Here is a 26,807-nt window from a genome sequence, read left to right on the forward strand (position 1 = left end):
GGAAAAAATTCAAATGGCTGAGTAGGGACATTGAGGTGAAGTACAGCTGGGTGAAGAGAAATGCTAACTCAATTGCCGATGGGTAATCTTTATTTTGTGCTAATTTCTAATTTTCTTCCCTTCTATTCTGTTGGTAGGGAGTTAAGACATTTTACCTCCCCCTATTGTAATTAAAGTTTCACATCATTAATAAAGCTTATTGTTATTGATAAAAAAAGAAAGGAAGATGTTCTTCACCTAATGCTTCAATGCAGCGTTACAACTCCCGTCTGGTCCTGTTTCTTTGCGCTGTTCAAGGTGGATGGGTGCTCTATGTCAGATCCGGCTGGAATCTTTAGTTGCTGGCCAAGAATCCAAGGTGGTGTTAAAACTAAGATTTTATGGACCTCTATTCCCTTTGCTGTTTGTTGGGAGATCTGGAAGGAAAGAAACAGAAGAATTTTTGAGGAGAAAAGAAAAAAGACTTTGGTGCTGTTTATTCCCTTGGCTGTCATCAGTTCGACAGTTATTGGTTGGGTGCTGTTTATGCCAGAGTTTCATGGGCTGAAGAAAGAAGACTTTGGTGCTGATTTCTGAACTTATCTGAATTCATAAAAGGAGTTCTGATGTCTGTTTTGATCCTGAAAGTTTTGTTTTTTTTTTTTTTTGTGTGGTTTCTGTATTGTCTCACTTGTATTCTGGTGGGGGTGACATCTTGTCACCTAGTTATGTTGTACTTGGTTTTTTTAGCAATACATTTTTTTCTTTATTCATCTTCAAAAGGAAAATATGCTAATTGTTATTTTAACATGTGGAAATGCTTGCATCAGATCAATCAGCTGGAGAAGGACAAAGATGTTGTGGCTCAGGCACATGCAATTGCAACACTGGAAGCCTTACCACAGCTTTCCTTTTCAGTTGTCAATGCTCTAAATAATTTCCTCAGTGACTCAAAGGTCTTCTATTAGATATCTAAGTGTCCTCATCTTTACTTGATATTCTTTCTATGAAATAAAATATGATTGGTCTATATTTTCCTGCCACACCTACACAGGCCTTTTGGAGAGTCCGGATCGAGGCAGCATTTGCACTGGCTCATACAGCATCTGAGGTATTATTCTAATACTTTGCACTTGTATATTTAGAAAACTTATACCTTATAATCTTGTATTCTTATGTATTTGAATGGTGATCACTGTTTCTTCCAGAGGCATTCTTGTGAACTGTTCTGCCATTATGGCAGCTGCTGATTTAAACCAGTCATGGTACTCTGAATTTCTAAGTTAGAAATATTGGTTGATGTAGAGTAGAAAAAGTAGTGGAATTATTGGTTTGTAAATCTGTTTGAATGTTTGATATGTATATTTGTATGTACATGTAAAGGCATCTTTATATGCTTATAGCATATCAAGGGGTTTAGATAGCCAATGGAAAGGATGTAGAGAACCAAATTCCTTCAGGTGGACTGTTTCCCCTGTTCACATATTAACAGAATTTAGACAAATGATGAATTTTATCTTGTATGATGTTGCATTTCTGTACAAAATGCAACACTCTTATTTACATCTTTTACTAAAAGGGTGCATCATTTGGTTCTAGCATTCAGTGATAATTCACATGGTCATACACCATGATGAGGTGTAAACTAAGAAATAAAGTGGTAGTCTATAAAGTTTCATATATCATGCATGATGTTATTCCATTATGGGGAAATCATGATTATTGATGATAACAAAATTGTTACAGGACATATGATATTTCTTTTATACAAGGAAAAGTGTTCAGAAAAAGTGGGAAGAAAAAAGACAATAGGTTCGTAGAAGTACAACTAGGTCCATATCGGCCAACAGAAATTGGATCCATGGACCCCCTGGACAAAAAAAGGCCATGTAAAAGCACTATACAGAACAAACACTGACCATGTTTTCACTAAATAAAAAAGAAAAGAAAGAAATGCTAGCATGTTTTCAAGCTTCAAGAAGTACAACATGAACATCGTGTGAAATAAGGGCCATGCAAAGCTGAGCTACGTTTTACTGTTCATCATAGAATTTTGCAGATTAGTTGATGACTTTGCATCAAAGAAGTTTTGTTTTCTTTTTTCTTTACTTGACAACAAGAAAATTACACTAAACGACAATTATCATGGGAGCCACCTCAAATTGATCTCATAAAATTAAACTTTGATGGGAGTAGTATGGGTAGCCCTGGATCATCTGGGGTGGGGGGAGTTTTCTGAGGTAGGAAAGGAGTGATTATGGCAATATTTTCAGGCCCCTTTGTACAGGAAATTCTATTACAGCAGAAATGTTAGAAGTTTACATGGGTTAAGATTGGCAAAGCAAATGGAGTGGAGGAATATTGTGGTTGAAGGATTCAAAGGTGGTGGTGAGCTAGCTGTGAGACAACAGTAAAGCAATGTGGCATCACAGGAATGGGATTAAAGAAATGAATTGGCAAGAACGGGATTTGGTGATGTATTTTAGATGGGTGAAAATATCAGCAAATGGCTTAGCTGATGCGTTGGCCAAACAAGGGGCTACCAGAGAGTTTGTTCTGAGCTATGTTATAATCAGCTCATATTAATACTGGAATGATCAGTTCACATTAATATTGGATTTTAGTGGGGTTTAAGCATTGTCCATGGGGTTAGGTGATGTTTCAGCCTAATGTTCAGTTGAATATATTGTTTAGTGGTGAACAATGAAAGTACACTAGATAAGAACATAGTTATGGTGGTATATATGAGGCCCCAAGTTACAGATAAAAAATGCCTATAAAAAAGTTACAGATCAGAAATAGGTGGCCAGGGTTAGTTACCCCCAAAGAATGTACACCAAACACTCCAACCCAGTAAATGAGGATTCCGGAGTCATCCCTTGCAATTCCCTCTCCAGCAAGAGATTTCAATGAAATTAGCAGATATCACCTAGTGGAATAGGTGCTTCAATGTGGAAATCAGATATCTATATTTCTATTCAAGGTTGCATAGAAAGTTCGTTTCCTTCCTGATCCGTGTAGTGTCGTCTTTGACCAAATACATGTGAAAGAACTGCTCAATTGGAGGACCTTTTGCTAAAATAAGAAATTAGTTGGAGATAGAAGTCTAGAATGAATTAGCTCAAAGAGGGTGATAGGAATACAAAATTTTTTCATGCCATGGCAAATGGAAGGAGAAGGAAAAATGTTATCTCTAAGTTAGAGGTGGACTGAGTTATTATTACCCAACAAAATGAAATTGCTCATGCCTTTGTGGCTCACCTTAAGTCTGTCTTTAGAAGGCCGCTGAATGAAAGGGTTTGGCTTGATGGGTTGGATTGGGATGCCCTATTGGATGAATGTAAACTTTGGTTGGAAAGAGAGTTTGAAGTTGAGGAAATAAAGGAGGCAATTTTTTCTATGGACAGATCTAAAGCATCTAGGCTGATTGGTTTTACAATGGCTTTTTACCAGGATTGCTAGAAAATCTTGAAAGATTGCTTTTTGAGAGGGATCTGATAAATCCATGGCTTAATTCAGCCTTCATTGCTTTGATTCCCAAACAAAATGATGCTATTCATCTTAAAGTATTAAGACCAATCAGTTTGATCAACAACTTTTCCTTTTTACTTTAATTGTTGATGTACTTGGGAGACTAAATATGAGAGCTGATTCTAGAGGTTTGGTATGGGGGTGGAGAGTAGGTAGGGATGAAGTATCAATTACCCACTTGGAATTTGTTGATTTAGGAATTTAAAGCAGGTTGTACAAGTATTTCAGAAGATGCCCAATTTGAAAAGAGTCATTGTGGGCTTGAATATGGAAGAGAGGGAAATAATAGAAGGAACAAAAGTTTTAGGCTGTGTGGTTTCTTAGTGTCCTTTGAGTGATTTGGGCTTACCTTTGGGGGATAATCCAAGAGATAACAACTTTTGGAATCCAGTAGTAGAAAGGTTTACTAAGAAATTGACTTCTTGGAGAAGTAATTATTTATCCTTGGGAGGAAGGATTACCTTGATTAGATCCACTTTGTCCAATCTTCCAGTCTATTTCATGTTAGTGTTTAGGATTCCACAAGGGGTTAACAAAAGACTAGAAAAGTTGATGGGGGACTTTGTATGGGAACCATGGGAGGAGAAAAAGGATCATAGGGTTAGTTGGGAGGTGGTCATTAGGAGTAAGGAGTGTGGTGGCCTAGGTATTGGGAATATTTAGGAAAGAAACATTACTTTTTTGGGAAAATGGTTGTGGAGATTGCTAAATGATAGACATTGTGGGCAAAGGTGATCATTAGCATTCATGGACTTGTCGTTGAAGGTTGGGATTCTAGAGTTTAGACTAGGGCAACAAGAGCTTCTCTTTGGAAATCCATTCATGCCATTCTTTCATCCTTCTTTCCTTTTATCTGGTATAATCTTAGCCTTGGGAATCGTGTCAAATTATGGGAACATGCTTGATTGGGCAATCACCCCTAAATGAACAATTCCCATCTTTATTTGCCTTGTCAAACTATAGGGGTGAACACATTTTATCTTTCTTGGATTACTCCAACTCTAGGTTTGGTCTTGTATGGGATTTGGGTTTTAGAAGAGGTCTCCGTGAGTTGGAAATAAGTATTGTTTCATCTTTGGTCCAAAGTCTTGAGAGAGTGGTCTTGGATCCTTCAAAAAGGGATAGTCGAGTATGGACTCTATCTTCCTCCGGTTCTTTCACATGTGTTTCATTCTTTAGGTTTTTAATATAGCCGGGTGATAGCCTTGGATTATCTTTTCTGGTTAAAGATGTGTGGAGTAAACCTATTTCATCCAGAGTAGGAGGTTTTTACTGGAATTGTACCTAGAAAGAATTAATACTTGTGACTTGCTCTAGAAAAAGAGACCTAATTGGTCATTATCGCCACATTGGTCTTCTCCCTGCAAAGTTGAGGGTGAGATTTTGATTTCAGTTATTAATCTCCTGCCCCTTATCCTCTTCAATTTGGGAATGGTTTTTCTCTTTGTTTGGACAGAAGTGGAACCCCCACCTTTCTTTGCTGGCCAAAGAAGAGGGGGAGAACCCTTTGGAGGTGCACAAGGGCAGCTGTGTGTTGGATGATTTGGGAAGAAAGGAATCAAAGAATCTTCTCAGGAATTGAAAGAACCAAGGGTGCATTAATTGAAATTATTACTATTAGAGTGGTACAATGGGTGAAGCCTCTTTGAAGAATTTTCTGCTGGTGACCAGATGAGGAAGTGGCTTGAAATTGCTTGCTCTTCTTCCTTTAAGGCTGTGATTATGCCTTCTTGGTGCCCACCTAATCGAGGGTTCATAAAACTGAATTTAGATGGAGGTAGTGAAGGAAATCCGGGTCCTTAAGGTATAGGAGGAGTATTTAGGGATGAGGAAGGAAGATTTCTTGCTCTTTTTTCAGGTCCAATTGGGGAGGGTGACTCTTTGAGTTTGAGGGCTGAAATAATGGCTGTGTTGGAAGGAGCGAAAAAGGCTAAGGAACTGCTTATCTGCAAGTTGGTGATTGAAGGTGATTCCAAGTTGGTTATTAATTGGCTGCAAAAAGAGGAGGATGTTGGTTGGTGGGGCTACATCTATGAGAAGAGGAGAATTAGAAGCTTGTTACAAGACATGGTGGTCACCCTACAATCGGTGAAAAGAGATGCTAATTCCTTTTCTGGCAGTTTGGCTAAACAAGGGATGGGAAGAAATCATTTTCTGTGGGCAATATTGTAATATTTTTTCTGTTTTGGGAGAGCTAAGAGAGTTTATCTCTCCCTTTTTTTTCCTTGCACTGCCTTGTTTTTATTATATTAATGAATTTGGTTCTGTCATTGATAAGAAAAGAACTGCTTGGAGTGATCCTTTACTGATCAATTGTTTTGAACTCTTCCATTACCAAATTGGTCAATATGGGCTGTGTTATAATTCTCAGGTGAAAAATGATACAGAAATTGCAATTTGTCTCTTTAGTTGAATTTGAATTTATATATATATATATATATATATATTTTAAGAAAAGGTATAGTATTCATTGAATTTGAATTTGCATTTGTTTTCCTTTTGTATGAATTTCTTTTGAACTTTAAAGGAAATCATTTAAAGGTATTTGTACAACCAATTTGGTGGGTCTCCCCTTTAGGCTTCGTTCGTTTTTTGGTACTCGGGTAACATGCTTACCTGGGCAAGTGTTTCCTAGTCTAAAGTTGCCTGAGTAACTTTGGTACCAGCATTCTTCTATGTTTTCACTTATCTGGGTAAAGAGACAAGCAGGAGGGGATTAGCATTTTCGGTGAGCGGGTAAGCAACTTACCCACACTTCAGGAGGGTGGTAAATTACCCGGTTATTCACTTACCATGGGACCCATTATAGTGGCTAAGAGCGCGGGGTAGTTGGTAAATTACCCGGTTGACCAACTTACCCTCCATGAGATACCGACAAACGAACGGGGCCTTAATGCAATTCATTACTTGTAAAAAATCTGAACAACCAATTTAAATTTGATTTTATTGTAAATGCCAATTAAGGTTTCCTTTCCCTTGTATCCTGTTTGTGTTGCTAACAACTTAGGGACTAAACAGTACTATAACATTGGATTAAAATCCATTTTGGAATGTGAATGCCTGGATAGTATACCATTTATTTGAAACAGCACTACATATTTGTCTCCTGGTTTACTTTTTTTTTTTTTCCTTGTCTGATCTGAATATGCAATTCATTGAGCTGTTTCATTTAACAGGAGACTGATTGGGCTGGTTTACTCCATTTAGTTAAATTTTACAAAAGCCGAAGATTTGATCCAAATATCGGGCTCCCTAGGTTTTTTCTTTACTTATTTAATTTGAAGTTTGGCAAACTAACCAGCAGCTATTGTTTCTATTTTAAGTTGGTAATTTACAACATTAGTTCTTGGTTTCTTTTCCTGCCAGGCCGAATGACTTTCATGATTTTCCTGAATACTTTGTTCTTGAGGTAATGCAATGAGGTAGGATTTAATGTATTTTATGTGAAGCATTGTCTTGCTACTCTATTTGCTGTCTAATATGCTGTTTAACTTTCTTGTTGTTTGAGTTACTTTATATGACACATTAAATGTTTATGTACTTGTAATTGATTTCATCAATCAGAAATAATAAAGAACAAGAACAGGTAGATAGGTAGTTAATGGGGGTAAAATCAGCAAGAAACTAGTGAAAGAAGAGAAGAGAAGGGGGAGAAGGAATGGGAGAACACTCCAATCGTGGGAACCAGGTGTGTTCCCATTATCTTCTATATTAACTATTATAAACTAATTGATAAATTACATTAGTGTCTCTAGTTAGGTGGCAGAAATAAAAGCACTCATTAAAGGGACTAAAGCAGGCCTATGGGTTGATGATAAGACTGATATGAAAGGCTCAAAATTATAACGGAAAACATCAAAACAATTAAAAGTAAATGATCCCAATTGGTAGACATAAACATGTCAGATGATCTGTGTATGCATAAGAAGAGCTGTAATGTAGCATGGGTATGGGGGTCCTTTTAAAAACAGATTGTGGTGGGCTGATTTATTAGGTAAAAGAGTCTAGATTTCTGCTTGGGTGAGAAAAGAGGAAACCAATGAGAGTTTAAACAGTTTCAAGTTATAAAAAGTAAACTGCTATGTGCAGAAATTTAGAGTGCAATGGTAAGGGCTAAAAAGAGGAAAGAATGATCAAGAAAGGAGTGGCTGCTGTACTGGCAAAGTGGGGTAAAAGGGAGCAATTGTTTTGAGGCAACCTTTTTTTTTTGATCAGCAGGAAAAGAAATTTATTGATGAAAACTTAGGAGTTACAAGAGCTTGGGTGTAAATTCCACCCCAAAACAACAAAAGATTACAGATTTACCCAAAACATTTGCTGCCTCACAGCTCCTTCTTTGGCCAAAGTGTAAGCCATTCCATTTTCTGTTCTTCTCACCCACATGAAGGCAACATTTAGCTCCTTTGTTAGGCTTACAATCTCCCTGAATTTATACTGGAATACCCAAGGAATCTGGGAACTGTTCCTGGTCTATGAGGTGATTACTTGGGAATAACCTTCCACCTCTAGATTGTGGAAGCTCAATTGTTTCGCAAGCCTTAACCCCTGTAGTAGACTGACTAGTTCTGCTGTCAATGCATCACCATGCTCCAAGGGTCCTGAATACAAGGCCACCACTCTACCTTCTATTATCTCAGAAAACAGCCCCTACCCAGCCTATCCCTTGTTGCTAATAAAGCTTCCATCAAAGTTGAGTTTTATGAAGTCAGGGGCTGGGGGCTTCCACTCCATCACTATCCTTGCCTTGTGTTGAGCTGATAGTGCCACCTCTTTCCAGGTTCTCAAAATATCATTTAGTGAAAAGACTTTGAAGTAATCCAATGTTTTCACCTACTGAGCATCTTTTAGTTTGACTAAATCAAAGATTTCTGCTTGAGTCCTACTTTTTTCATTGAAAATTCTTCCATTTCTTTCTTCCTAAGTAGCCCAAACCATAGCTGTTCTTATTGCTTTCCAATGTAATCTTCCTCTTTTTGTTGGTTGTCTCAAGAAAAGAGGATCAAAAAGGCCCGTTACATCCTGTAGAGGAGTCCATCTGCAGCCAAATAGAAAACAAAGCTGCTCCTAGATACAATGTACACAGGAATTGGAAATTAAAATATGGGAAATTGTTTCACCTCTATCAAGCAGAGAGAACACATGTGAGGGGATGGGCATTTATTTGGCCTTATTTTCTGTAGCAGATCACAAGTGTTTATCTTTCCAAGAAGGATCTCCCAACAAAGGGCCTGAATTTTAAGACGGATAGGCTTGCTCCAAATTTCTTTCACTAGGAAATTCACCCCCAAGGCAGTAGGTTATGTTAAGAAATTGAAAGAAGAAGCACAACTGAAAGATCCAACTAGGGATATTGACCACACCCTATTGTCCTCCAAATTTTGATCCAAATAAACTGTCTAAAGTCTAGACAATAAAGTGTAAGAGATTCGCATTTTGAATCCCTAAGCCCTCTTCTAAAGCCAAAGTCCCAACTTAAACCCGATTCAGAGAAAGCCACAAATTTTGAGATAGATTCAAGTTTGTAAATGGAGAGTGCATAGAGCAAGGGATATTGGACTTTGAGAGGATTGTCCCCCAACCAAATATCCTCCCAAAACAAGACTTTTTAGTCTGTTTCCCACATCATATTGAATGAGATTGAGGAAGATGGGATATACCTCGTAGATTGCTTTCCAAGGAGAGGTTGAAGTTGCATTAGAGGCTACCTTTGCATCCTAGCCACAATTCAATTGCCCATGTATGCTTTTAATAAACCTGTGCTAGAGCCTTTCGCTTTCAAGTGGAAATCTGCACAACCATTTTCCTAGGAGAGCTAGATTCTTTTGAACCTAATTACCTAACACAAGGCCCCCCTTCTCCTTTGGTCTACTAATATATTCCCAATTAACCAAGTGATCCTTCTTCTCAACTCCTGGTTCCCATAAAAAATCCCTCATGATCTTCTCTAATTTCCTAGCAATCTTTAACAGAGACACTGAAATTGAGAGGAAATAAATCGTGAGATTTGCTAGAGAATTGTTTGAGCCACCTAACTGAACTTTTAATTTACATTATAAAGTTGCCTCAATTGTTTTGAGGAAACTTATAATGTAAATTAAAAGTTGGGTTTGGACTGTTAGGTGGCTTCAAGATGGCTTAATATTTTAGGTTGGTCAAACACTGCTGTTGATTCTTTATCCACAATCAATAAAAGCTTTTGTTACCAATAAAAAAAGAGAGCATAATATGAGCTTGAGCAAGAAGATTGTATACAAAAAAAGAAGAGGAGATTTGAGAGAGGAGAGGGGAAAACATGTACTGATCTGGTCTTTCACAATTGTAACTTTTTTCCCATTCAAATCTTTCCAAATTGATAATAGGACTGGCTTACAGATCTGATGCAGTACGAGATTTAGACAAGTTAAGTAAACATTTACAAAGTTGGTTTTCGAAGACCCACCTTAGTAGCTAGTACACAGGGGGAGGATGATGCAGCATAGAAGGAAGCTAATAAGTTCTATGCAAGTTGGGACCACTACAAGACATGTAAGAAGCAGAGATGATGCCACCGATCTAACTTAGTAAATATTTACTGAGATAGCATCGTCACGGTATTTCTATCTTAGTTCATGTTTACCAAATTAGCGCCAATTTCCATCTTAGTTCGTAATTACGAAGTTAGCGACTTAGCGTTATCATGGGATTTCAAATTTGTATTCAATTAGGTCTTTCTTTTTTGAAGAGATTTAGTAGGATTATAATGAGTGTTTTATTAGATTAGGAAACTTCTTTGTAGGAGGCATAAGGGTGTAAGTCTATATAAAGAGTAGCTAGGGCAATACTAAGGGGCTTTTTGATTGATTTTCTCTTAAAGTATTCAATGAAGAGCATGGTTTCAAATGTCGCCCGACATATGTCGATGTTGAGGCTCACCGACATGAAAATGGATGGTAATATAAAAATTACATTATTTCGGTCGACATTTCCTATATTTTGGAAATGTCGACCAAATTGGTCCAAATAACCAAAAAAAGACAGTTTTTCCTATTATGTCGACATGGTGTCGATAATTTCGACAGGATGTCGACTAATGTACATTAATAATATAATATATTAGTATATTATATTATCATAATACAATATATTAATATAAATTATTCCATTAATACTTTCTATTTAATATTTCAAATAAAATAAAAAAAGAATTAACAAAATATAAAAACAAAAGAATAAATTAATTACTTTATAATATAAAACATAAAATATTTTTCAGGTAATAAAATATTAACTAGTTAGTATTTTTTTTTAAAATATTTATTAAAATGAGAAAATGTTTATTAAATTTTATAATAAATCATATTCTACATTTAATATAAAAAATCAGAATAAATTTATTAAATTTTATACTAAATCATAATTTATTATAAGTTTAGTATTAAAAATCATAATAAATTCATTAAGTTTTATAAGAAATCAGAATTTATCATAATCTTAATACTACAAAAAGGAGAATCAGTTTATTAAATTTATAATAAAACATAATGTATTATAACTTTAATATTTAAAAAATCAGAATAAGTGTATTTCTATTTACTACTGTGAAATAAATATATTAGAATTTATAATAAATCAGAATTAAAAATAAGAAAAGAAAATATCAGATAACCTTGTAAAAACATCAAAATGCATAATAAACCAGTAAATCGCCATTTACTAATTTGTTATTGATTTTAGTTTCTTAGCTTTATATAATGGTTGGGAATAAGATAATAGTATAGAAATATGTATTAATGCTTCTTTTATCATTTTAGAAAATATCGTTGCATATTTCCACATATTTCATAATATTTTCACAATGTCTCTAATTTTTACAATATTTCTCCTCGACATTTCCGACATATGTCCTATATTTTGGTAAGCGACATTTCCATCGACATCGACATTTTAAACCTTGGTGAAGAGTTGTTCTTCCTGTTTATTTTGGCTTTGGTTCTTTTCTTTGATGCTTCTCTGAACATGATTTGTTTCCATACTGTGCCAAGACCTTACTTATTGGTCTACTAACCTCTGTAAGTTGCCTAATTAGGAATCCTAAGGAAAAATGGTCTGATTACTTACACCTTTGACTTAACATTGCTAGAAACTTAATAATCTCATTTGAGTGCTTTAAGTAGAAACCATTTTCTAACCTAAAGAAATCAGAATGTACTATGATTAATAAATGACGTTTTTACTAATAGTTATACTGGAATTACTAAAAGTAGTAGACTCAAAAGCTATCATAAATTATAAGTTTGTTTTTCACTAAACAGTAAAGTTGTAAAAGGCTAGTTGGACTCAACCTGATGAGTACCAAGTAGACATTAAAATCTCTACACCAAAAGAAGTTGACCCGGCTTTTAAAAGAAGCTTAGTTGCAAAACTACCCTGTTAAGAGAGATACAAGGAGCATTCAAATATGTCCAAATCTGATTACTTCATGAATCTACTTTATCTGTACCCTCTTTCAGAAGAGACTTTAATGATTGGGAGATTCAGCAAGTAGGAAATCTCCTAGCTCTGCTCCAAGAGCAGACTCTGAATTTCCAAAGTCAGGATTCAAGAGTGTGGAAGTGGAACAAATCAGGAGAGTTCTCAGTTAAATCCTTCTACAGTTTTTTAGTCAAAGGAAATCAAGTTCCTTTTCCTAGCCGGGCCATTTGGGGAGCAGTGGCACCCTCTAAAATCAAATCTTTTGTTTGGGTGGCAGCTTTAGAGAAATGCCTCACAAAAGAGATGCTGCTGAAGAAAGGTTTTATGTGCAATGACTTGAAATGCAACCTGTGCAGTGTGGAGATGGAATCAGTTAATCATTTGTTTCTACATTGCAAGTTTGTAACTGTGATTTGGAACTATTTTCTAAAGAACTTAAAGGTAAGCTGGAGTATGCCGGCCTCAGTTAGAACATTCTTGGAGGCTTGGCACATATCTGGAATGACAAAGAAGGGGGAATTGTGCTGGTTCTCAAATCCTTTGGCTATTTTGTTGGCAGTTTGGGCTGAAAGGAACAGCAGGACTTTTGATCAGAAAGCCTCCTTGGAGGATGAGGTCATTAACAGGGCTATAGAGCTTCTTAGGAGCTGGTTGTCTATACACACAGGTTTTAAAGAGGATACAACTGATTGTACTTTTTTGAGGTCCTTTTGTTGCAGTTTTTGTACAGTTTCTCGTTGTACAAAGGACCAGTTGATCAATACAATTATACTTTACCTTTTCTCAAAAAAAAAAAAAATCAATCTTGATTCTCTCAGGTGAGTTAATCAAATTTAACTCGCTAGGTGCTTGTATTGTCTAAGCTTGTTGGGTGTTGATGGAGTTTATGTGGCTAGTTTTAGTCAGATTCCTTTTTGTGTCCTATGCCACCTTTATTGCTAAATCGCCACTTATATACAGACTTCTTCCTCTTGATTCCTTCCCCTGGTGAATACCATCAAGAGACACTTATTGGGGATGGGTCCCTTCTTTGAAATTAGAGGACCAACTGTAATTATTTGTCTAAATAAGGCTCCATATAAAGAATGCCACCTTGGTTGGTATTACTAGGACTACAAATAATTTGTTTGGGAAGACTGCCTCTTCCTGACCCATTAGATTGAGAAAGATATTCAGTTCCATTTTCCTGTAAGCAATCTTGATGAAGGTTGTCCTTGTCATTGAAATTTAGAAGGTAGATTGATGAGAAATTCCACCTCCTAACCATTTATTTTAAATTAGGGTCTTAAATCACTGAACAATCATTTGTAAAAGTGAGAGGTTGCTTCCTGTTTGTCATTTATATTTCTTGAAAGAGATTGCTTTTGCATTCCAACATGCATACATCTTGCATAATTCTTTTCCTATCACTATGAGCTTAATTTGATTATAACTAACTTTGATAATTCCTTTGCACTAAGATCTTAACTTAACCTCCTATCAGGCCATCCCACATGCTATAGCTATGGTTAGAGCAGCAGACAAGAAAAGCCCAAGAGAGGCAGTTGAGTTTGTTTTACAGCTCTTGAAGGTATTTCTATTACCAAAAATAACATTTCTTTCAAAGCAATTGAAGTTAAATGAATGGAGTACAAAAGATTCAATACAAGATCAAAATTTTCTAAACGTGCAAACTGTTAATTTATGATCATCTTGTTAGTTAGACCAGACCATTTATTTGAGCTTTGTTTGGTATACAACATCTACTTACGCAATAGCAACAGTTGTACATGGTCCTCTTTGTCATTATAGCTGCTACTGCTGTTGCTTTTTATTATTTATTTATTCATTTTCTGCTCATTGTTGTTATTATTGGAGGCATTTAAGAGAAAGGTTTTCTCTTCTTCTTCTTTGGTATACAACATCTACTCATGCAATAGCAACAGTTGACATGGTCCTCTTTGTCATTATAGCTGCTACTGTTGTTTTTTATTATTTATTTATTCGTTTTTGCTCATTGTTGTTATTGTTGGAGGCATTGTAAGAGAAAGGTTTTGCTAAAGGTAAAGGTTGCAAAAAGTGACTAAAGGTAAAGTTTGCTAAAGGTAAGGTTTTGCTATTTGGAGAAAAGGTGACTGATATATAAAGGTAAAGTTTGCAAAAAGTGAGGGATGCACAAAGATGCATAAAATGTAAAAGTCAGTCCATTAGTTGGGACTTGGGAGGAGAGTTGTTACAATGCAAACCCCAGGTTTGGCTAAACCCTCTGCTATGGTATTCTGATTCCTTGGAATCTATCTAATCTTCTTTCTGGTGCCAATGGTTATCTTTCTTATTTCATTTAGGAAGTGAGCCACTCTCCAAGGTTTTGTCTTTCCTTTGATTTACTTGCATTATTTTCTAGTAAGGAAAATTCATTAAACTGAACTAACCAACTAGGGTAAGCCCCAATACATAGAGGAGCTACTGGCATAAGGATGAACACATGGAGATAGCTCAATCCAGGGGTGCAAGTCAAGCGGGTTGGGCTGGGTTTATGGTCAACCTAGGCCCAACCCTAAAATTTGGGCTTAAGTCCCGAGCTTGAGGTCAAGCCTGATCTTCCAAACTCAATTCCAGCCCGCATTGTAATTTGATGCACTTGGGTTGGGCTCGGGTTGGTCAATGAACTCGCTCTAAACTTATACATGTATGTATGCATTTTTTTTGATAGATTATACATGTACGTATGCATTTATGCAAATATGTATACATGTATGTATGTATATATGTAAATATGCATGCAAATATGTATGTATATATATGCAAAATTTACATATATACATATATATGTATGAATGTGAATAGTTGGGCCGGGCTCAGATCGGGTTTGGGCTACCTAAGGGCTAGGCTCGGGCCCAGCCCCCAAAATAGAAAAACCTGAATTCTTGGGCCCAAGCCCAGCCCGAGGACCGAAAATCCAAGCCCAGCCCGCGTAAAATTTTGGGCTTGGGTTGGGCCCGCCCAAGTTGCACCCCTAGCTCAACCCAATCAAGAATAGACCCTACCTCTTGGATTATGCCTCAATACCCTTGTTTTCCAAATAAAAAAATAAACCTTTGACTTCCTCTTAATGTCTGATATGTGAAAAGACCAAGGAAATTATTGAAAAACCACAATTATGCAGTGATTGGCCACGGCATGAATTATATTGTCATGGATATTACTATTACAGTGTCAGCGTCTATCACTATCCATGAAAATGTGCTGGTTCCACCACTTGCAACTGTCTTTGGAGCATCACTTAAACTGTTCCAAATAATCTACAATGAAGAAAGCTAGAAACATTAGTGAAACAGCTTTGGATTAGCTATCTAAAAGAGCGCTCTGTTTCCTGTTTTTGTTTTTATTCAGTGCATGAAGTATGAGATATTGGAACAAGGTTTTGTAGAGGGAAGCCCATTTACAAGTAATGACACAGTGGGGGATCTGCAATTACAAGCCAAAGAATTCATGGTCTTTATGCATGATTAATGTACATAGGGCTATAGTAAAAAAAGTGAAATATGTACTCTCCTGGATTCCCTGCAGGTGGATAGAAAATAGCAGTCTGTGAGAATAATCTTGTTAAATATTGCTTCCTTGAATGAGGTGTGGCCTTAAGCTATTTGAGTGTCCATACTTGTGGCCTACTCACAAGACAACTCATGACCTAGGTCCATTCTAGCAGTTTTCACTAGGGTTGCAACTTGGGCAGACTTGGGTTTGGCTTTATTAAATTTTGAATGGGCCTGGCCTGAAGGCTCGAGCCTGAAGCAGTGTAAAATGCTAACTCAGGCCAACCCATGTTGCACCCCTAGTTTTGGCCAGTTCAGGTGCGGCTCATGGAGGTTCTCTCAATCAATGCAATCAAAGATTTGATTTGACATCAAATCAATAATGGAATTGATAGAGGTTGAAAATATCCTATAGATGTAACTAGATTTCAGTTTCTTTTCTTTATTAGCAATTTTTTTTTAAGAAAGTAAAGTATTGTATTAAAACAAAAAAAACTACAGACCACTATCCCTGCCACAGCAAGATACTGTGCTCAACAAGACCAAGACTATACATCCATTTACTCTTTAATAATTACAAAAAGGAGAATAAAAAAAATGAAAAAAGAGCTATAAGGGGTGTCCCCAAAACACCTATGTTACTGCTACCCATGAGTATATTCTGCCCCAAACAAGACCAAGACTATACATCCATTTGCTCTTTAACAATTACATAAAAGAGAAACAGAAATGGAAAAAAGAGCTATAAGGGGTGTCCCCAAATCACTTTCTTCCTTTACTCAGCCCAGGAAAATGCCAACTTTTCAGGAATGCTTCTACAGTCTCAGGAAAACACAATTAGACCCCAAAACGTCCAGCAATCTAGCCCATAATCTTCTTACAAAACTGCCATGAAAGAACATGTGATCCACCGACTGTATTATCATTGCACATAATACAGTTGACGTTATCAACCAGAAAGCCCCTTCTCAAGAGATTACCAGTGGTCAAACACTTAATCAGAGCAGCAGTCCTTAACAGGAAAGCAACCTTACACCAAATCCTAGCCTAAGGGATTTGGGTTTTTCCCTGCCCAGTCAACCTGTTATACAATGATTTGATTAAGAAGTGAGAAGAAATCATCCTTCACCTCCACACTCTCTTATCAGTCCCTGAGCTGCTAGGGCTCACTGAGCCTTCCTTCTGGAACAGCCCAATAAATTGATTAATCAATCTCCCAGTCATTTAGGTTTCTCCTAAGTGAATGTTTGGTTTGAAAGAAAAAGTAGGGAAACCTTTACACCCTACCTTTCCCTACCTTTTCCTTCAAACCAAACATAGCCTAAAAGTAGGATTCCACACCCCTGCATCTCTGTGATAAACAAATCAGCAACCAGGCCTATGACCTCAAACAGGAAAAGGAGCAATTCTTGTAAAGTGTGCTCCTCATACTAGGGATCCAGCCAAAACCTTATTTTCTTTCCATCATCTATTCTTTATTTATTGCCTTTCAAAGAATCTGGCTTTGCTTGCTGGATTCCTTTCCACAGCGCACAACCATAGCTTGTGCTAATGTCATCCAGGTCCCAAGCCCCATACTCAGAGCCATTCTTAGCAGAAATGATCTCCTCCATAAACTGTCCTCATTGTCATTGTATCTCCAGTGCCATTTGTCTAACTAAGCCTTGTTAAGTACTTCAATTTTCTGATGCCCAAACCTCCATCCTGCTTAGGATAACAAACCTTGTTCCAATTAACCAAGTGCATTTTATAGTCATCCTTCCATCCCACCTGTAGGAGGTCCCTCATCTTTTGTTCCAAAACCCCTGCCACACTAGCTGGTATAGGGAAGAGTGACATCACTTAAGTTGGAAGAGAACTCAAAACACCTATATATATCATTATAATTTGGAAGTGTTTACTTGCTTAGTTGCATTTGTTAGGAAGATAATTATTTTATAGATCTTAAGATGATTTGATGTTCATCTATGTATATCATTGTAGAGACCATTTGATAATTGATTAATGATTAAATGAAATTTGAATTGTTTTTTCAATTTTATGGTTTGGTGCGGACTCCTAGAGAAACCTAATGGTGCTGACCATTGGGCTTTTATTTTTTTCCTTACAAACAGGTATTTTATCTATGTTTGTTCAATTTTGGTTGAATCTGTCATTTGTCTTCAATTTGTTGTTCTTTTCCTTGTTTGGTCCAATATTTCTTCAATTGCAAGCTTATCCCTCTAGTTCTCTTTATTTCTTCTTTATTTTCTCAGTGGTTAACCTCTTTCTTCTTTACTTCTTCTGTTTCTAGACTTTCTGCATTTCTCTTAGAACATTAGAGACTAAATCTTTAATATTCTAGTCCCTTTGATCCCTCTAGAACTCTACTAGCCTTCTGTTTCACTTAACCATCACATGGGTCTTGTTTGAAACCCTTTTCTACTGACATACTGGTTCTATTTTCACTTTTTTTGTTGATCGTTTGAGCTCTCAAGTTCTGTCCAACCTATTTTGTTGGGTAAACCTAAGCTATATCCCAATGTAGCAAGCTTTGTGACCTGGTTCCAGCTTATCTTAGGTCCATTTCAGCCATCTAATTATCCCACTTTTTGGGTGGTTTCTGCATCACTTTCATTCCAAACAGTCCATAGAATTTTCACCCTTGTCTAAGCCTGCATCATTTGGCTGCACCCAAGAAGCACCAAAAAAGGGGAAAAACTGGTTTATATTTCAATATAAGCACAAAAAAGGAGAAGATGATTGATATTCTCACTATTATTGCGGTGTATGACATACACATAACCTAGTTTTCCTTCTTAGGAGCATCCTTTTGATGTTTGAATTTTAATCATATTTAACACTGCCTCATATCAAAATGCTTTAATCTTAGAAGCACTAGGACAACCCAAATGGGTGATGCTGGAAGGTTGGTGGGGGGGGGGGGGGCATCTAGATTTATAAGAAACAAAGAACTGGGTCCAAGACATCTTTTTTGAAGTTAACATGGGAGGTGGTCTCTTCACTATCATTATCCTTAAGATCCCTCCAAATTCTAAAATCCTGGTACATACCTGCAGGAGAGAAATTAACTGCAGTTGGTCATAATGTTAGTGGAGAGTAATGTTTTTTTTTCTTTGTTAAACTGCTTTATTGTTATATGATGTTTTTTTTTTATTTTTTTTATTTTTGCACTGTATGCCATGCTTGGGGCTCATCTCTGCTTCATGCTTGTTTTGTTGTGTTGCAGTATAATGATAACAATGGGAATCCTTATTCTGATGTGTATTGGCTTTCTGCATTGGTTGAGTCGGTTGGTGAGCTCGAATTTGGAACACAGGTCTTCTTCTTCTTCTTCTTCATGTGTGAAGTGTAATAGTCTTCATTATTGATTAATGTTTGTTCTAAGCTTTAGTTAGGTGGTGTATCATTTTACTTTGTTGCCATTTTTTGTCCATGTTAGAGTTCAGACTCGGTTATTTGCTATGATGTTTCTTGGTTTGATTTTATACTTTATGCATATGCCGGTAAGTTGGTTACTCTAAGTTGCTTGATTATTTATTCTTGTTGCTTTATGTTCATAACTGTTGGCAAACTGTGCTTAGAACCCTGCCCCTTAAAACTGAAGCTAGGCCTTCTTGTTAGTTCAACAAGATGCAACAGAATAAGGCTTAGTCAGTGGATTCAACAGTTAATCAAGATATAACTCTTATGATTAACTTTTATACTGAATCAAGAGCTGTAGCTACAACAAACAAATCAACAATATAATAGCAGAAGCTGCAGGGATAGCAGTTAAGAAATGTAAATCAATAAGAACAAATAATTACTAACAAGCGGATAGCAGCTGAAATGAAATATAATAATTAGATAGGCAGTTTGCCATCAGGTTAGTGGTAATACAGTTATATAAGTTAATATAAACATTGAAAGTAAAAAACTGTAGAATGTAAATGGGCAACTGAACGTAAATTGTGCAGAATGTAAACGGCAGTTGCACTGGTGGTGTGTGCCTGAAATAGCAGCTAGAGGACTAACCACTAATAGAGTAATAGATAGCTGAGAAATGGACCAGCTACAAGAAGGTAGCTGAGTGAAGGATCAACTACTTAAAGTAATATCAACTTGAGATTTACTACCAGAATTTCAAGGATAAATCTAATTGCAGAAATGTAAATGGTACAGTTGAATAATAAATGAACAATAAAGATAAATGACTGTAAATGTAAAGCAGTTGGAATAAATGGTTAACAGTAATTGCACTAAGAAATCTTGTATCTTGTAGATCTAAAGAAAGAAAACAAAAGTGCAAAGTCTGCAAGATCACAAGGGACTCAACTTAAGTTATTGCAGTCAGCAGAAAATGCTATCAAACAGGTTCTGCTACCATCGTAAGGAACTGTTCAACCTAAAAGCTTAAACTGTTAGGTGAGGTCCCTGAATAGGTTTTTATTCTCTAACAATTCTAATGACTCAAATGTAGCTTTCTGTTCTCTAACTTGGATTATTTTGCTTCATTTTATTCTTGTCAAGTTTGTAAACCTTGGGATGGCAGAGGGAGATGAATGTGGTTTCGTGAATTTATTGATAACAATTAAATTATGTTCTGAACTAATTTCTTATGTAATATTTTCTATTTCTCTACATGATGTTACAATTTTGTTTATCATATACCTTTTTTCCCTGTATAAATGCACTGAAGTAAATGTTCTTTTTTGTAATGCTATTTCAGCTATCATTTTAAAAAGTTTCTTTTAATCTCTTGGCAGAGTATATCATTTTTATCATCTCTTCTCAAACGCATAGATCGGCTTTTGCAATTTGACAGGTGAATGTTTCTAGTACATTGTGGATACTCAGAATTCATTAAATAGTACTTGTATTGATTGCATGTGTTTGGATATCTGGAACCAGGCTGATGCCAAGCTACAATGGGATCTTGACAATCAGCTGTATCCGGACCTTGACACAGATTGCATTAAAGCTTTCATCCTCCATACCCCTTGTAAGATTTTTGTCCAGTATACCATTATAAATCTTTTCATGTTTTAAATTTAATATTTGTTACTTGATGATGCAGGATGGTGTGTTCCAACTTATTAAACCATTCCGGAGTTCTGAGACACAATGGCAAGTTCGAATTGAAGCAAGTAGAGCACTTCTTGACATTGAATTTCAAAGTAAAGGCATTGATGCAGCATTATCACTGTTTGTGAAATACTTGGAGGAAGAGGTGTCCTACCGAGGTTTGAATCATTCATATCTAGTATTGATTAGCGGTGATTGGGGGTTGATGGAATATTAGGGTCCTATAGTAATGTCTGCCTGGCCCAAGCCTTGGGCCTATCTTTGGTCTTGGGTCTAAACATTTGGGACCTACAAAGGCTTGACCTCCTGGACTAATGAACTTACCTGCTTTCTTTTATGTTCAAAATTTTCTATTAACATGAGTTCATCTTTCAGTGGTAGGGCATCTGACTATTGTTCAAGAAGTCACCGTTTTAAAATTGGTTAGGTCCTCAAAGCTATTATATTCTTGATTACCAAATTAAAAGGAAATTACCATTTTCTTTCTATTCTATTATCAACAAAAAAATTCATCACCTATTGGCAGGTTGGCTGGCTATGATATAGTTTAACTAGTCCATAGGGGTGCTCATCAAAAACCAAACCAAACCGATGAAACCGAATCGAAATATATGGTTACTGGATCGGTCAGTTTGGTGTCTTTGAAAAACATAAGGTAACCGGTTCAGTGTCAGTTAACCAATATGAAAAATCAGTGGTTAACCGAACTGACCGGTATATATATTCTATATATGTTTATACATATTCTATATATATTATATTTATTTTTCATATATATTATACATTGTATATAAATATATATTATATTATTTATAATATATAATATATTATTATAAATTAAAAAATGAAAAATCGAAGAACTGAACTGGTCAACCAGTTAACTAATTGCTTTTGGTTTGGTTTTGCTTTTTGGTTTTCCAAAAACCAAAAGACTGGTTTGGTTTGGAAAAAAGGCCCATTAACCGAACCATGAGCACCCCTATTGGTCTGTAAAGAATGCAAACAATATATGTGTGTGTGTGTGTGTGTGTACAGATTCTGGGTCAGGCTGAGGCCCTGGTCTAACCTATCCTATGCCCTGTCCTGCATGGGCAAATCTGGGAGCCTTTGCTAACTAGTAACCCCACCATTGGCCCTATCTTGCTATGCATAGAATATATAATTTGAGCTCACTGTATGCTCTTTGGTTTCAGGGCAGGTGAAGTTGGCTGTCCATGCTATGCGATTATGTCAGATAAAATGTGGTTCTAAGTGTGAAGATGTCATAAAAAACCCGACATTAGTGGCTTTGCTTCGTTTTCTTGAAAGCCGGAAAGCTTTCAACAATGTCTTCCTTCGGCATCACTTGTTTTGCATTTTACAAATTCTTGGTGGGAGGTGAGCATTATTCTATTCAATTTTCATCAGATTTGGGAGGGCCCTAATTTCTGGAATAGCTATACGAATGCCAAATCCTTGTTTGTTAAGGAATAATGCTAGGGAAACAAATTCATTTTACCACACACACACACAATGGGCAAACTATAGATCGTGCCATACCCTTAAATACATACATACACACATTGCTTTACATGCTTGTATTGCCATGTGCTTATTTTTGCTAGCTATAATTCTTTCTTAAATGACCTTGTTTTCTTCAAGCTACACATATTGCTCTATTGTGAATGCTTTATTTCTGATGTTTCTGAAATTATGTGAAAGTTGCCTTTCTGGGAAAAGTGTAATCTGAAAGCTACTCATATATACAGTGTTTTAAAAGGGTAAGGCACAAAAAAGTGTTAAGGGGAATTTTGCACTTGAGGCACCTTTCTGAAGCAAGGTGCAAAAATGCAAAAAATTGCTAAGAAATTCAAGAAAATGCCAAAAATATTAAGCATAATATAATAATAAAGATTGACAAATTTTAAAATAAATGTTTTAAAAAACCTATTGTCTCAAATTAACATACATACACGTAACATGTAAAATATATTGAAAATAAAAGTAAGAATAAAATCAAACATATGAAACATATTCAAGCATATAAAACTTTTGGTCTCTTTTATTTTTTTACCAATTACGTTATTTCAAATAGCTAATGTGATGTTAAACATTTTGCATTCCTGATTCTATGAGCCACCTTTGTATCAAGCCCTTTGAGGTAAGGACAAATAAGTCCATGTTAGGGTCTTATATTCCTAATCCCTACAAAAAAAAGATTTTATAATTTTAATTGTCTTTTAAAAATATCTTTTATTAAGATGAATGAATGAAGTCAATGAACAACATTTGCAAATAGGGGCAAGGTTCAAAATTTCGATAGGTATTAGGCTGTATGGGCCGATACGTATCGTATAGGTGGCTTCCTAATATGCCCCTATAGGGGGTGTTTTGGGGACTGGCCTGGTTCAAGGGGTAGGCAGGCCTTAAACCAACGCCTTTGAACCAGTTTCAAAGAAAAACAAAAAAAAAGTAAATAAATAAAAGGCGAGCAAAGATATAGGTCGATGCGCCCCTATTGGCGTATCAACCTGTATTGATATTTCGAACCTTGAATAGGGGGTTCTACTCCACTACAGTTTTCTCGCTTTGGTGTCACCCCCTATTTACTAATGTTGTCCATTCATTTATTCTAATAAAAATATATTTTTAAAATATAATTAAATTTATAAATCATTTTTTTATAGGGAATAAGAATGTAAGATCCTAACATGGACTTATTTGGGCTTGCCTCAAGGCACAACTACTAGGATTAAAAAGAGAGAAAATTGTACAAATTTTTAAAAGACACACCTGTGCTGTAGTGCAAGGCACACTAGGTGTACACCCTTTTAAAGTGTTACACCTAGGACCTAGGCAAGGCACATACCTTAAAATATGCCTCACCTGTGTGCCTAGGCACACTTGAGGCATGCCTTTTAAATCATTGCATATATATTGGTCACCATTATCATCATCCATGCCTTATCCCAACTATATATTGTCTGCTATATGAATCTGTTTCACCAGTCTGTCTATTTAAAGCCATATCCAATGTGAAATTATTAGTGCTTAAATCATTTCTTACTACTTCTACCCATGTCCCTTTTGGTCTACCACTCTACCCTGAACTCTTCTAGCCCCTTCAATGTGTAACAAATCACTTCTTCTAATTGGTGCAGTTGGTGGTCTTCTATGCACATGCCCAAACCATCATAGTCTACTCTCTCTCATTTTATCAACTATTGGAGCTATTCCTAGGTTCCTATGGATAACTTCATTCCTAATCCCATCCTTTCTAGTTTTTTCACCCATCCATCTTAGCATTTGCATTTCTACCACATTCATTTTCTAGACATCATATAACATATCTGGCCTTACAATTGTTTTATAGAATTTTCCTTTTAATCCAAGTGGTATTCATCTATCACATAAAAGTTTAGATGCATTCCTCCATTTTGTCCATCCTACTCCCCTCCGGTTCACATGTTTCACTCGCTCACCGAAGCTCCAAGAACCCCCTATTTGCTAATGTTGTTCATTCATTCATTCGTCCTAATAAAATATCTTCTTAAAAAGCAATTAAAATTATAAAATCATAATTTTTCTTTTGTGTGAGAACTAAGAATTTAAGACCTTAACATGGACCTATTTGGGCTTGCCTCGAGGGGTGTGGCACAAAAGCGGCTCGTAGAATCAAGAATGTAATATGTTTTACATCACATTAGCTACTTGAAGTAATACGATTAAGGAAAAAAGAGATTATGGATTTTACATACTTGAAAATGCTTTATATGTTTGATTTTATTTTTAAAATTTTATTTGAATACGCTTTACATGTTATGTTTATGTATTTTAATTTTAGATAATAGGTTTTTTAAAACATTTATTTTAAAATTTACGTATATATTTTTTTATTAATCTTGTTTAATATTTTTTTTTGATTTTTTGGCTTTTTTTTTTGTACTTATGCGCTTTGCTTCAAAAAGGCATGCACCTCGCCTTGTGCCTTGCGCCTCAAACGCAAATTGGCCCCTGTGCCTTTTTTGCACCTTGTGCTTTTATAACATTGTATGTCATATACTCTATTTTTGTCGTACTTATTTTAAAACCTCTTGTTTCTAAGGCTTTTGTCCATAAGCTTAATTTTGCATTTAATCCTTCATTAGTTTTATGTCTTATCAATTAAAACAATGTCACCACAAACAACATGCACCATGGAACTTCCTCCTGAACTGCATATATATTGGTATTTTAACAAAACGAAGATGTGGCTGCATGTATCTATTATTATTCTAAGGTATTATCTGAAAATGCTCTTGTTTATCGTATGCTAGATAATAATGCCATAATTTCTTAGGGGGCTCAGCCAAACTTCAGCATATCCTTGATTTGATGCTGATTGGCTAGGCTATCTTCCACAGAATTGGCCTCTATGTGCATGCTTGTGGCAGCATAGTTTGACACTGAATCGTTAGCTATAGTTATTAGTATTACCATCAATTTGTTTATTTTGCTTTCAATGTTATCAGCACAATATTGAAGTTTCTACCAAACAAAGCACACCATTATGCTTTTCCTTTAATATTATGGTGCAAGTTGACACCCTAGCTCCCATCTTCAGGCCACCAACACTTTATGGAGTCCCCAGAGTCCAGCAACAGCCAATAGGAAATGGAGAAACCTGCAGTGAACAAAAGAATTTTGCAGCCTTTGTGAAGATGAGGACATCTAAGCCTCAGGAACATCCAGTAGACGTGCCAAAACTTCCTCAGGAACCTCCAGTGGACACACCAAAACCTTCAGCTGATGGTTTGCTCATCCCAGAAGCTACCAGGGAAGCAGATAGAACTTCCAATGGTAATGAACGAAGAATGCCTGTTGTTAAGATCAGGGTCAAACAATCTGCTGCATCCAGCAGAGTAGAGGAGGCTGATAATACAATTGATAGGTCTCAAGGTGGACAGAATGAAACTGAGCGTGGTGCCAGCAGTTCCATGTCTGTAGATGCACCCCCAAGGATGATGAATGAACTTGTTTGTGCTAGCAATCAAAATCTTGAAGAAGTAAACTCATTTCATGACCGTGGTTCTCGAATGACTGCAAGCATTGGCAGTGCCAAACTCCCAAATGATGATGATGATGAGGCTGGGAAGGAATTGCAGTGCACTGCTGACTCAAGAAAAAGTGATGCTTTGCCCCAGGTTGAGGATAGGTCATCACCTGGCATTGTCAGGGGTGACAATGGAGAAGGAGAGGTACAAAAATATGCAAGTCTTCAACTTCTTTCTGTTGGGAAAAATGACCAGGATGGTGCTGCATTGTCCATGGGGGAACCACATGTTCGTGAGAAAGAGAAAGAAGAAAAGAAGAAGAAGAAAAAGGACAAGGAAAAGAAACGGAAAAGGGAAGATAAAGAAGGCCATAAGGGACACCGTGACGACCCCGAGTATTTAGAGCGCAAGCGTCTGAAGAAGGAGAAGAAACAGAAGAAGAAAGAGATGGAAAGGTTGCAAAAAGCAGAGGCAAAGGCATCTTCATCAGAACTGCAGGGTAAGAGAGATGAGCCCAGAGTCAAGTCAGCGACGGTCGAGTTGAAACCCATTGAACCTAGTGGTTCCAAATTAGTGATAAAGAGTGTAGAAACTAAAGAGGAGGCTTCAGAAGGTGGTTCGGTTCACAAGCTCCGGATTAAACTAAAAAAATCAACTTCTTAGATAAATCGCCATCACATAATGAATAGGTGGTATATGTAAAGATATTAGAAGCGGCTCTCAAGTTTTTAGAGTATATTGAGCTGAAAAATAGTTTCTTCCATTTGTATGTGACTTGTACCTAGTGCTAATTTGATAGTCTAACCTGATGTAGTTGGAAAGAATGAGATGTATCCAATAGAACTTATGCATTAAAAGCATATATGATTGGATTTTGTTTGTTTCTTGCACGCTTATGAACGCATTATTATTGAGGCTGACTTAAGTCAAAATAATGAATGTTACTTGCAATTGATTAAGGCTGTCAGTGAAATTTCTAATGTCCGCCTTCTATTATTCTCATTCTTTAATTTGGTGCAAGGTTTAAAGTATCGATACGTATCGGCCTGCATCGTATCAATGGCTTTTCGATATGCCTTTACAGGAGTTGTATCGGATCAGGCCATGGTTCAGAGGGTTATCTGGACTTAAACTGACCCCTTTGAATCGATTTTGAAAAAAAAATAAATAAAACTTTAAAAAAAGCACCGATACAGGCTAATAAGCCCTACCGGCATATTGCCCCGTGTCGATATATAGAACCTTCATTTGG

The 26,807-nt window shown here is 36.3% G+C and overlaps 1 protein-coding gene across 2 annotated transcripts in view; it reads left to right on the forward strand.

The window, feature by feature from the left end:
* The window catches only part of TAF2 (TBP-associated factor 2), a 47,814-nt gene extending 21,292 nt beyond the window's left edge, over window positions 1-26,522 (forward strand). For both annotated transcript variants that reach the window (XM_010266980.3, XM_088903306.1), the window contains 11 exons: window positions 810-935; window positions 1,034-1,090; window positions 6,687-6,766; window positions 6,877-6,919; window positions 13,445-13,531; window positions 18,706-18,795; window positions 20,225-20,283; window positions 20,370-20,460; window positions 20,536-20,701; window positions 21,737-21,920; window positions 25,126-26,522. In XM_010266980.3, the coding sequence (XP_010265282.1) occupies window positions 810-935; window positions 1,034-1,090; window positions 6,687-6,766; window positions 6,877-6,919; window positions 13,445-13,531; window positions 18,706-18,795; window positions 20,225-20,283; window positions 20,370-20,460; window positions 20,536-20,701; window positions 21,737-21,920; window positions 25,126-26,218 (2,076 nt within the window). In that variant the 3' untranslated portion in view covers window positions 26,219-26,522. The remainder of the gene's footprint in view (window positions 1-809; window positions 936-1,033; window positions 1,091-6,686; window positions 6,767-6,876; window positions 6,920-13,444; window positions 13,532-18,705; window positions 18,796-20,224; window positions 20,284-20,369; window positions 20,461-20,535; window positions 20,702-21,736; window positions 21,921-25,125) is intronic.
* Window positions 26,523-26,807: the final 285 nt, after the last annotated feature.

This window comes from Nelumbo nucifera, chromosome 4 (assembly GCF_055504915.1).
Source record: "Nelumbo nucifera cultivar China Antique chromosome 4, China Antique-T2T, whole genome shotgun sequence".
NCBI lineage: Eukaryota > Viridiplantae > Streptophyta > Magnoliopsida > Proteales > Nelumbonaceae > Nelumbo > Nelumbo nucifera.